The sequence below is a fragment of the Anas platyrhynchos genome, chromosome 3 (assembly GCF_047663525.1).
Source record: "Anas platyrhynchos isolate ZD024472 breed Pekin duck chromosome 3, IASCAAS_PekinDuck_T2T, whole genome shotgun sequence".
NCBI classification, from domain to species: domain Eukaryota; kingdom Metazoa; phylum Chordata; class Aves; order Anseriformes; family Anatidae; genus Anas; species Anas platyrhynchos.
In genome coordinates this window covers 73,822,469-73,834,915 of record NC_092589.1, presented here as the reverse complement: position 1 = coordinate 73,834,915, position 12,447 = coordinate 73,822,469, and the positions used below count along the sequence as shown (strand labels likewise).

Here is a 12,447-nt window from a genome sequence, read left to right as displayed (position 1 = left end):
GTGCTGCTCCCACACAGGACACGGACCCTGCACGTAGGCTTGTGGGGCATGGCTTGAATCAATCACAGCAGCTCTTCAGAGAGCATTGCTCCCACACTCCTGTCATTCCACTTCCACTGCATCCCCACAGTGCTGTGACACGAACCTCCTGATGTTATTAAATACAGAAGTTTACGTTCAGTTTGAGAGCCACGCCAGGTGACTCGGCGTGGGACGCAGGAGAAGCTTTGTGTCACCCACAAATTTACCGAGGGTGCACTCTACCCCATCATCCAGATCATTAATGAAGACATTAAACAGGACCCGACCCAATTCTGACCCCTGGGGCGCTCTGCTTGTTGCTGGCCTCCCAACCCCTGTACACAAACACTGTACCTGGCACCATCTCGCCTCCATAGCCTGGCTTGATGAGCGAGAAGACAGCCTTCTGCTGGAGGGCGCAGTCGATACAAGCCTGGACAGCCTGCTGCAGGACCGTGGAAGGCCTCTCGGGCCCGAAGTGCTCCGGCAGTTGCTGCACTTTTTTTCGGTCGAGGTAGGGCCCCAGACTGGCTTGCTTGTTGACGTAAATGCAGACTGCGGGCACAAAACACCAACACGGTTATTACAAAACGGCCCTGAGAGCATCCCTGGCTGCTGCTGCTGCCCGTGATGCAGCTGTGGTTTCTGGAGGGTGATTTCTGGGGGGCTGTGCCCTGCTGCAGTGCCATGCCATGGCCTGTGGCAGCTTCCCAACCCTCCACATCCATCCCAGCACCCTGTGTGCTGCTGAGGGAAGCAGCACATCGCCTGCAGCCCAAACCCCTCCGGGGACCACAGCTGGGTGACAGTGCCACTCACGAGGGACTCAGGATGGTGCATGAGGTGTGTGCAGGCAGTTCTGCTCCACGCCATCAGGCCTGCCTGCAATAGCCAAAAAATCAGCGGTCTCCTCTTGCTCGCATGAACCTATTTAAGCCTGGCCGAGGCTAACTGCGTCTCAGAGGCATGGAGATAATATTGTGGTAACTACAGGCTACCAAGACACAGCCTGAAGTCAGGCTAAAGTGAGACATATTATAATAGCTGCCTGAGTGCGCTGGAGCTGTCATCTCTCAGACAATATAACATTATCCTCTGACAGAAATCAGATATGTGACTAAAAAACATCAAGCGGTGCGGAGGACATGATGACAGCTGCGTAAAGTTGGAAATAATTTACAGTTTGCATCACCGTAATGAAAATCTACTGCGACTGTCACAGCACGCCCTGCCACCACATCTCTCACCGAGCAGCAGAAGGGGCTCAGACAGTGTATCCTAGGTACACGGGGGCACAGTAGTGATCATACTTAACATTACACGGCACTTTACACCTTTGGAGCACTGAGTAAAACAAGGGATGGCACACCTAGCACACACGGGTCACAGGGGGCTGTCAGGACGAAGCTCTCCTGGTGTGCCATCACGTCAAGCCCCACCAAATTTGCAAAAACCAGCTTGGCCCTGCCTCCATCACCTTCATCCTTGCTCTGGCTGCAGCCTTCAGGCACCAAGCGCATCTCTCAGCACGACGTGAAATGCCACTCGGCTAGCATTTGCCAAGCACTTTGCCGCCTTCGGATGCGAAGGGACAAATGAGAATAAAATATATTATTATCGTCGTTGTCGCCACGCTTAGTATCGTTTTGCCACCAGAGCAGATGGAAAACTTCTCCTCTGTGCATCCCAGCTAAGAAATAATGGGATTTATATGTTTAGTTTAGAATGTAATGTTAGCTAATCCATTTCTCTGCTGAAATCTCGGGGTAAATCAACTGTCTTGTTGATTTTCTTCTCATTTACGTCAATTTAAAAGCACTGACTTATGTTCCTTCTGGTGTATTCTAAAATAAGCAAAACCAAAACAACAACAACAAAGCCTACCACCAGAAGTGACCAGGTCTGCTGTTGCATGTGCCTCTGGGGTTTAGGTGCTGGTTAACCCTGCCTCTGCCTGCCTTCTCCCATAGAGGTAACAGATGCTCCCTGTCCTGTCATTGCGACACAGCTGATGGGATGAGTGTTGGGAATAAACTGGTAATATTTATGGGATGCTGACGTCCACATTTCAAGAGGAATAGGTCCAAGGTCTGTACTGAACTTGACACATAGCTGTCAGAACACAGTCCTGCAGGACACATCTGCTTTGTGCGACTGGCCATCAGTCTAATCGGGAAAAATCCAATTTTCGTGAGCTCTGCTCGTTCTGGAAAACACAGCAGCTGGCCGACAGCCCGTGGGACCTGCTCACCCTCTTGCCGTGGTGCCTGTGAGCCTGCATACCTGTGAGAGCCTGTGGGGCAGCCGAGTTGGGGATGGTCGCTGCGTCCTGAGGGATCGAGCTAACATCAGGCTCCGGCGTGCTTCTCGGCGGAGAGACTGCTAAGGGAGTCATCAGAACACGAGACTTCAGCTGCAAAAAATAACCAGGGGGTGGGGATAACAAAAACATACGCCAGGTATTCCAGTTTTGCTCTGCCCGTGTCGCTCCCTGGGAGCTCCCACCCATGAGCAGTTTGCCACAGCATCCCCTTCTGCAGGAGCTCTGCCCTCGGGAGGATGCTGGAGCCCGCAGCCTGGCTGATTTGCGGCAGGCAGCGATGCCTTCAGGTGTGGGATGCAAACATGATGCCACCCACGGGGTAGTTATTTACACCTGAGCAAATTGGGTGTAACACTCTAACAAATCAGAGCAACAGCATTTTACAGCCCGTTTCGTGTGGGTGTAAATAATTCCCCCACGACTTGGAACGGGGCAGACCTGGGGTCTTTATCCACGTCATAATTCAGGGCTAAATTCTGCCCTTGCTTACAGAGGTGTAAATCTTGTGTAGATCCAGCGACACCACGAGGCTACTTGGGGCTGGCACCCGTGTAAATAACCTCAGACCGTGGTCCACAGTGTGCTGCTACCCAGTAGTAAATACAAACTGCTGCACCATTACAGTAATCTTCGTGACAGGCAGCCCGGCTTGGAGAACTGAAACACAGTGGGAATTTACAGCACGGCATCACCACGTATTTTAGGTAGAAATTAAGGCAGACCATTAGCTGCAGGCCCAAACCTCCAGCAAGTTCTGGTGGAGAGTAGAGGTTATTTTGGTTAAAGATTTATGTTGTTCGTGATTTATGGTTGCAGCTGTGTGAAATAAGCATCACTGCTTCAGTGTAAGCAAAAGCAGAAAGCTGGGGAATGGAGAGAGAAGACTGCTGGACCCAGTGTCACCAAAGTGAGATTTTTGTCATTAAATCTTTGGGATTTTGGACTATTCCCCAGGTCCAAAAGCAAGAGCTTCATTAAGATAGGATTGAGGGTCTCTCTTGCTTTCAGTAGCACAGGAGCATGTATGGGGATGGTACCTCTCAAAGCAAACAAAAATGCTGTCTTTGTTGAGTTACATGTGATTTTTGCCTGCCAGATCTCCACCAAGACCTTCTTAAACTTGCTGCTTTACAAGGTAGCCACAAACCAGAATTTCCTTCAGAGCATCCTCTGTGGAAAGGTGGGCACAGCAAGCCTGGGTGGAAATAAAGGTTCCGTTTTCCTATGTTGAAACGAGTAAACGCAGGGAAATTTTGGGTAGCCCTTATGCTAGGCTTCTGGTCTCAGTTTTGCTTGTACACATCTATATGCACATAATAAACATATGTATCTGCATATGTGTTGATGCATAGCACACACACATTTCTACAAGTACATACATCTGTATATAGATAGATATACATTTGTACATGCATATAAATAAATATATCAACACGCACACACACGGATAACAGGTCCTGGGCACCTCTGGCTGTGTGCTGCCCGTGGGGCAGAGGTTTGCCAGCCTCCATCAGGCAGCTTCCTCCACCTGCTCCTCGGCACTCGGAGGCACAGGCAGGCTCGTGTTCAAGAGCAAACAAACAGAGGGGAAGGCTTGTGTAAGCTCCCCAGCTTGGAAGCCCCTTCTTGGCAGTTTGCTGGTGTAGCGAGCAATTTACTGCAAACTTAATTGCGACAGTATGTACTCTACAGCCTCTTGATACAGAGATAAATGCCATTTTTATTAGGAGTAGCAGACGATGTGCCTTCCTTCGATCAAAATAAAACAATGCCTGATTACGGGAGATGGTGCAGCAGCAAACATGGCTTAAATATCTTCTGGACACCGAAATTCAGAGCAGACCCTGTGTATCACTAAGTGCATATCTCCAGATATTTACTTCAAAGTTTTCTTTTTCTTGGACTGACTCTTCTCTATCAAAAAGCCAACCCAATCCACCAGCTGACTGAGAGCTTGGCAGTAGAAAGCACAGACACACAGAAGTGAAACAAAGTGGTGAAGTATAGAAAAAGGGACAGTGAGGAGACAGAGCAAATCTGCCAGAGCGCTACGGGAAGTCCTCACAGTAAGGCATTTGAATCAGCTTTTGAACATCAGATGCCGTAAGTTTTAATATGTACAACATGAAATAAAAAAGGCACTTACTCTAAAACAAGACATACAAGTAGAGCCCTGCCTTACAGACCTTCTACCATGGAAAAGAGACCAGAGGAAGCAGAAACAAGATGTGCCATGACGCAACCTGCCCTGGTACTTTTCTTAAACCATGTAGACCACAGATCTTCAAGGCTTCAAGTTCCTGTGCACTGGTTGTCCCTTGTCCTGACTGCAGGACAAGGCTGGGGCTCACCCTGTGCCCACCAGCCTCTCTCCTTCCAGCCAGGAGGGCAGAGGCACCTCCTTCTCACCTTTTCTTCATGTCACACGATAGCTTTCTTCGCCACAGCAGCTCGTGCAGGGGAGTGTGCACACAGCCTCCCACATCCCCAAAGTGTTCGGCAGTGAGCGAGGCAGGTAGCCTTGAGGCGAGCGTATGAAACCTTGAAATTCAAGACCGCCTCATAGGATGGATGAATTGCTTGCAGGTGGTCTGTGCAGTCTTAATCCCAGCATCTCCCAGTCCCCAGTGCTGGTTTGTCACCATTAATTGTGACTTCCATCTTTCCCCTATGGGCACTGCCCTCTAACACCGCTCACACCCCACAACCAGGTGGCTCTGGGGCTGCAGGGACATCCTCCCCTCCTGCAGCTGCAGCAGCCCCAGGTGCCAGCTCCTCCTGCTTCCAGCCAGGACAGCAATCCCAGCCTGTCCACCAAGCTATCCTGAGGCTGCCGGCATAGACCTCTTCCTGATGAGATTCAGACAGTCAAAAAAAATACTGCGTTTAAGGAAAATGTAGTGGTTTACGGCAGATAGCTCAGCATCAGGGACAAAATGATTTTATTTTTTTTTGGAAAAGCAGCTGATGAAATTTTATAACCGAAGCTGTGAAAAAATAAAGAGGAGAGTGGGGAAAAGGTCTCTGCTCTGTGGTGAAGAGTGATGAAATGTCAGTTTGGGAAGACACAGATATTTGCTTTAATATCAATGAAAACTGACAATGGGTCATCTGGCTATAAAGAGCATGTGATTATAAATGTCTGTTATTCACATCTCAGTCAAAATAAATTTAAATCTCGGCTGTAAATTCCTAGTTTGCTAAAAATTCAGAAGTATTTTTCCATCTGCTCTGTAATAATTCAGCTATCTGGTTGCTATAAAGAATTTGGTTGTCTGCCATTTGGGCATGGATTCATTTTTTAAAATGCGTCTAAGTCTCCTGGTATCTGAAAGTCATACAATTAGCGAGCTAATTAAATCAAGCTCGAGTTACCCATCAAAAAATGCAATCTTTGACTTGTGCTCTGGCAGTGCTTTTCATGGAGAGCGGTTCACTTCGGCCGAGCGCACCCCGCACAAAGGCTCCTCTCAGAAAAACGTTGCTTGGGCGTACAAATCCTGCAACGCAAATAAATAACGCGAGGCCAGATGCCTCGGATGTTACAGATCACAAGTGTCAGCTTCAGAAACCTCAGCCATCAATTATAAAAGCAGGCCTTGCTTCTAGCTGCCACTCACCGGGAAGTAACATCATCCCCCCAGTGATGCCTGGCTGACTGGACGCTGGTCCAAAGCGCGATGCTACAGCAAATACGAGCCTGGATTTTAGCTTCTCCTGCGTACAGATGTGTGCTGGTTGGTGAAAACACTTTCTCACACTTTTTTTCAAGTTACAGATCAGTTGTAAATGCAGGTAGAAGAAATGGGGGGCAGCAGGACACTCAAGGGACACGAAGGCTGGGGTCTGCTGAGACTCCTCATGCAAGGACACCGTGAGATTTGGCAAATCACTTAATCATCCCAGGGACTCAATTTCACCACCTCTCCAAGGTGTTATTATCTCAGACGTGGATGGTTTTGATCTAAAGAGCCTACAAGTGACCCAGCAATACTGATAATAGCTTAAATTACTAGGAGGAGCAGTTAGATTTACTAACTGAAGTAAATCAAGTCAGATGTTTCCATCCCAGGTTTTTAACCTCATACTGAAGTGAAAAATAATGTCTTGGTAAGTATTTCCATACCCCACATTTTACAAAACTCCAGAGCAATTGCCCTCATCTTTGCTTGGACATGTGGTTCTCTTTTGGGCTGCTGCTGGGCAGTTTTGGGGTAATCCAAAGAGGGATACCGAGCCTGCTCTTGGGGCAGCTCTGCTTGGCCAGCATCACTTTCCTCTGACACCTGGCAGTGACTGCTTTGCATCTGTTGCTGTTCCTGGTGAAAACCAGGAGTGTGCACTGCAAACACGCACTGTGCACCTACCTGGTGGTGGAAAGGGATGGAAAATAACACAGTGATTTACTGGCAGCAGGGCGTCTCGCTCAAACACAGCTCTTTTTCGCTCCCTGGAGTAAATTCCCCTCCTGCAGCATCATGGTCCCATCTTCCCACGGGCTGAGGTGCTCCCACATATTATTTCCAAACACTTCAAATTAAAACATTTTTAAACTTCTAAAAGAAAATTCCCTCTATTTTTTCACCAGTGCAGGTGGAAGAGAATCTGGCTGCTCTTGTTTTCCTTGCGTCGCTCCACCCAACACAGCCTCCGTTCCTCCACTTCACCTACGTTTCTAAGGCAAAACCCACCACAAACAGCAGGAGGAGGAGAAGGAGCGTGAAAACCACATATCTACCTTGTGCCCGGGCTTCCTCCCTCTCTTCTTTGGGATCTTCACGAGCGGCAGAGCCCCGGCCGGTGCGGAGAAGAGGTTGTGCACAGCCACCTTGATGGGCGCCGGCTGGAGCGGGGGCCGCCCTCGCTTCCTCCCCGCGATGCGTGGGGACTGCATGGCCACGGGGTCCCGGCTGGCGGGCGGTGGTGGGGAGGCACTCATGTGCCCAGGAGCTGCAGACAAGGCAGGAAAGGAGGGAAAGGAAAAGAGAAAAGAGGTTTTTTTATTTATTTTCCTTATCGAGGTTTTTCTTTTCAAGGTTTTTCAGCTGGAGGCAGGGCAGCCGCGCTTTTCCTCGCGTTGTCATCTTGTCATTTATTGTTGATGGTAAAGTGGTGACAGGCATGCTACAGGCTTCTCTCGGGGTGTGATTCACTGACCCCATTCAGCTCAGCTTCTCCAAAGAGAGACCAACCCCGTGTCATGCCCCGTTCTCTCCTCTGACCACGAGTGCGGTGCAGGGAGCTGGCTCAAGTGGCGAGGTCTCTGTAAGAGGTGGCTAATTGTGAATCCCACACTGGCAGGCTGACCCTGCAGGTGAGCTGATGAAGACACAATGAAGATGGTGATGAAGAGCTTTCCCACAGCCCTTAGATAACACCTTTGTGTCTCTGGTGCATCCTCACTTTGCCATCGCCAGCAAACTGGTGAGCAGCCGGCTCTGAGTTCAACATTTCCACCCTGTTTTCACAGGGGTCTGGAGGAGACCTCCTGCAGTCCCTGCCAGCCTGAACTTTTCTAGGATTTGGTGCTCCTGCAGATCCTTCCTGACCTTGGAGGTGCTACCTATATCAAAACAAGCTTCCTTCTGTTTCCTGCACAGCGTTCCCAAGCGGGGAGGCAGAGCCTCGTGGAGGGACCGCACGGCTGGTGGCAGGAGGTAGCCACCCAACAGGAGGATTGCCAAACCGTTCCTCTCTGCAGTGTTACAGCATCTGTTGCCGTGCATGCTAGCGGTGGGCTTTTGGATGTACTCCATCAAAAGCTGTTATTTCATCACAACTCCGTGCAGCTGATGAAGTTGAGCAGGGGTAATGGAGTGGAATCTGGTCCATTTCCCTCTGCCCAAGTTTTAATAAAGAAAACAAATACATGACCATACCCGGAGCAGCGAGGGAATACACAGCATTCTTCACAGCTCCTGGCGAGGGTCGCATGCTAACAGAGGTCAATAAAAAAAAAACCCTGCAGCAATAGGTTTTCAAATGTTGGTTTGTGTAGGCATCTGTTTTCCTGAGCGTGGGCAGAATACCAGCCCAGCCCCGGCCTGCACACATTGCTAGGCAGAAGCCTATGAGCAGCTCCCGTGCTTTTATGATAAACCTTGCAACATCTGACATTTTCAATTTCATGTTCCCTCAGGCCAGCGGTAAAGGAGGACTCCCTGCTTTACCCTTTTACTTCTGGCCCTCTTGCTTACAGAGGACAGCCTGAAGATGTGGTCCAAGAGCATCCTTGGAGCTCAAAAAAGAAAGCAAGCAGAGGTTTATTTATTACCGCAGACAAGCACAGATTTTTACAATACCTATGAACTCCAAAATCAAATTTGATCATTTCAGAAGCCAGCATGATCTGACTGAGCAGAGCTGACACTGCAGGCAGCAGAAATGGGGTTGTGCTCCCTTGTGGTGTGCAGGGTACCACTCAACGGGGGCTGTGTCTGGTGGGAAGGGTCTGCAGCAGGGGATTCCCTGCCCCAAGGGTAAATACGTTTTGCCTGGTCACAACTTTGAAAGCATGACTCACTAAGAAATGATTTGCTCATTTGGGCTTGCCCATTCAGTAGTTTAGTGTCTGTTGTTGGAGGAAAAAAAAATAGAGGGCTCCCAACCCTCAGTAAATGCATTTATTTGTAATATACTACAAATATATTTTTACAATAGCAGTAGGGGTATCTGCTCAGATCAGACAGATCCATTATGTAGGGCAGGAGTTACAGTTTGAATATAAATCTTCCGGTCTTTAACATCAGCTGTCTGAAACTCTCATGCAAACACTGGAGGTCTAACATCAGATTGGAAAAATCACTTTGTGACAAACCTACAGCACTTTATTTATTTATTTATTTATTTATTTACTTATTATATATATATATATTTAATTTAATTTATTTTTTAATTAAATTTTAATTTATTTTTTAAATTTAATTTTAATTGCCCAGGGACACTGTGGTTGCGTCTTTGAGGTATACTCGGTCAGATCAGGAATGGGCTGAAAGCCCTCCAGGAGGGTCTGATTTTTACCAAATAAAAGCCTGGTGTGACTGTGGGGACTGCAGTTTCAGGGTTAAAAGCATCAAGCTCACCGCAGCAGGAGTCAAACGGAAAGGCTGTCTCTGTCCCGAGCATCACCACGTTCCTTCTGTCTACAGCTGCGTGCATCTTCCTCCCCGCAGCGCTTTCTGAGTGATGCCCTCTGTCTCTCTCCCACCTCCCGAAACACCACGTCCCCCGGCTGGTACAGTACAGGCTAGCTGTGGGCAGGGAGTCGTGCAGGGAGGGGAAATGTGAGGATTATGCTGGATTTCACAGCCTGGCCGAGATCAGGAGGGCCAACTGGGCTGTGCACGCGTAATCTCAGTGAAATGCATTTGAGCTGGTACAGCAGAACCAAAAGTCACCTGCAGTACAGAAGCTGTTGTTACTGCAGTTAATTATAAGCCCAGCCATGACTTGGTTCTCATTTCTTTTATGCTAAGGGAAGTATGAAGACATCTTGGGTGACATCTGCTGTGCTACTCTGCTGCGGACCCTGGAAGGCAAGAGTGCTCCCCAGCAGCAGGGAAGGAGAGCAGAATAAGTAAAATTCACCTCTGTGTCGTGGTGGGGGGTGACAGCGTGACCTCCTTTCACAGCCAGGAGAAAGCTCTTGGCCAAACTGGAAAAACATGCAAACAAACTGTGAGTCTGCCAGAGAGATGGAGGCACCGCTTTTGGCTACCCTGAGGCCAGCATTTCACCCCCAGCTTCACTGCCAGCGAAGCCCCTCTGGGTTTCATTGCCCACACTGCTTTTTTTTAATGATTAGAAACTTTCCTCTCCCTTTCTCAATGTCCTGCTGGCTTCAGCGTGCTGGAAACCCTCGAGGACAAGGCAGGGTTGAAGGACAGGTCCTAATTTCATGGTTTCCAGCTGATGGGGTGCCCTTGGGATGTGACAGCCGGGTCCCCCTTTCTGCCACCCCCACAAAGTCAGGGCGTCCCCCCAGAAGGACTTTACCCGGTCCTGCTGGAGGCAGCTCGTGTAGCTCCGACATCTGCCACCGTCTGTGCTTGACCCTGGGAAAGCTTGGTGGCCTCCGAGCAGGTTCAGAGAACCCGATGCAAATTAAGGGCGAATTCAAGGAGGCAAATTGCAGGCTGCTGCCGAAGGCACCTCCCCAGTTCAGGAAATTGCTGTGGCATGAATAGTTGGGGATGGTATCTGGGGATGGAAATCTGTAGCTCTTTGCCCTGTCCTTGTACTTTTCCTAAGGAACTAGCATGGTGAAGCCTCAGCTTGACCTGGGTCTATCACTCTATACTTAGACTAAAAATAACAGCAAGAAACTGTTTTACATTTATGGCTTCTCTTCCTTTAATATAGGGCTAAACACGGGGTGACCTTTCCTTCTGCTCTCAAGCCATATGGTCTGGCAATTTCATTTCCAACCCTGCCTTCCTTATCGCCCCACCAGTTCCCAGGCAGGAGGTACAGGGGATGGTGAGCGCTGCAGGAAGGGTGCTGCTTTGTCCCCAGAGGACCCCAAGCAGCTGTTCATGCACAGCAGGGTGTTTCTAGCAGCCCGTGCTTTGCAACCTGCTTGCCCTGCATCGTGTCTTGGTATCCAGGCTGTAAGACTGGCAACACAGCTCACCTGGACTCAGCTGGCAAACGCAGCTGGGAGTGGAGGCAGCCACAGTGAGTTTCCTACTGAACCGGGGACTTTTGATGGACTGCAAAGATCTGTTCTTAATAAAAATAAATGCCTGTAATAAATGCAGCTTTTAACCTGCGCTCCAGTAACTGCGAGGGCTGAAGGTAAAAATATCACATTAAATTTTATGTCGGTAATTCCAGAGGATGATCATTTTAACTCGGTTTACACCGGGTCTAACGCAAACCTGTTCCTGGACTGGCACAGGGACGATGCATAGGGAAGGAGGAAACAGAACATGCCTTAAGCCAAAGCAAGGCACAGAAGTGCATTCAGGGACATGAGGCATTACACATCTCTTAATCATGAATACCAAAGCAGCACAGCTTAGCACACGAAAGGTGTTTAGTGAAGCAGGCAGCAGGAATTTTTGCTAATGAAGGCATTGAACCAATATTGGCTGCATGTCTGGATGTGGCTGCCTAATGACTCTGTATGGAGAACACCCATCTCACCACTGCTTGAAGAAAGATGGGGATAATGTCCAGCCATGGCATGGAGTCCTTCGTGGCAACTTGCAGGGCTTCCCTCTTTCCTTGCCAATTGCCTTGGGAACAGAAGTGAGAGGAAACTGCTTCTCTGAAGAGCTCTCCTGCCCATTTTGACCACAGAATTGCTACATAAAGACCTTGAAACTGTCCAGTCAACACGATCTGAGCAGAAAGACCCAATTTCCTGAACCAATTATTGAAGAAACAACACACGTATCTGTGCTAGCTGTGGGAACCAACAACGGGATTCACCTCACCTGATTTCACAGCTCAGTTCATCATCTGGCTGGGTGTCCTAATTCAGGACTATATCCCATTTCTAAAAGTTGGGTCTGACTCACCTACTTGTGACCCAACGTTAGGTATTGAAAAGACATATTTTGAGTACTTCCACCCTACCTGGAGCAGGGCTACAGCAGAGCCTATAAGCAGACACAAGGAGAAATGAATGTGCTTTTGTTCTGGGCTGTAAAAACACGGGTTTCTAATGAGCAGCAATCTTCTGTTAGAGCTGGTAGCTGTAGATCATTTTCTCCCTGCAGCACAGCAGAAATGTAGCTCTCTTTGATAACACGAAAAGTAGTAGCAGCATCCAAAGCAGCACACACCAGCATCCGTCACTGCACAGACTCTGTCTACCTTGCCCCAGAGCCATCGTCTCAGCCAGCACTGCTGGTGAGGGTGAGATGGGCAAGATTTCCTTCAGTGCCTCCATTCTGTGCCTGAGACACACACAGAAAAGAGGTGGTGTGCATTTTTTTTTAGTCTACTTTCCTAAGAATAAGAAAGCGTACAAACTCGTTCACTCCCCAAGACTTTTGAACCTCTTGACTCATTTCAAACAGATTGGACGGTCAAGACAGATGAGAGCAAGAAGTGCAAAGGTTGATAGATGGAAATGTGGAACTAATAGACACGAG

At 48.8% G+C, this 12,447-nt stretch overlaps 1 protein-coding gene across 4 annotated transcripts in view; it reads right to left on the bottom strand.

The window, feature by feature from the left end:
* Window positions 1–12,447, bottom strand: part of SCML4 (Scm polycomb group protein like 4) — a 53,141-nt gene that overhangs the window by 26,522 nt on the left and 14,172 nt on the right. The window contains exons 3-5 of one of the 4 annotated variants that reach the window (XM_021270187.4): window positions 7,083–7,294; window positions 2,305–2,434; window positions 376–576 (exon numbers count right to left, since the gene is read on the bottom strand). In XM_021270187.4, the coding sequence (XP_021125862.4) occupies window positions 376–576; window positions 2,305–2,434; window positions 7,083–7,283 (532 nt within the window). In that variant the 5' untranslated portion in view covers window positions 7,284–7,294. Of the gene's footprint in view, window positions 1–375; window positions 577–2,304; window positions 2,435–2,475; window positions 2,755–7,082; window positions 7,295–12,447 lie in introns of those variants that run through there. The other 3 variants (XM_021270189.4, XM_021270190.4, XM_021270191.4) reach the window with 3 other exon arrangements.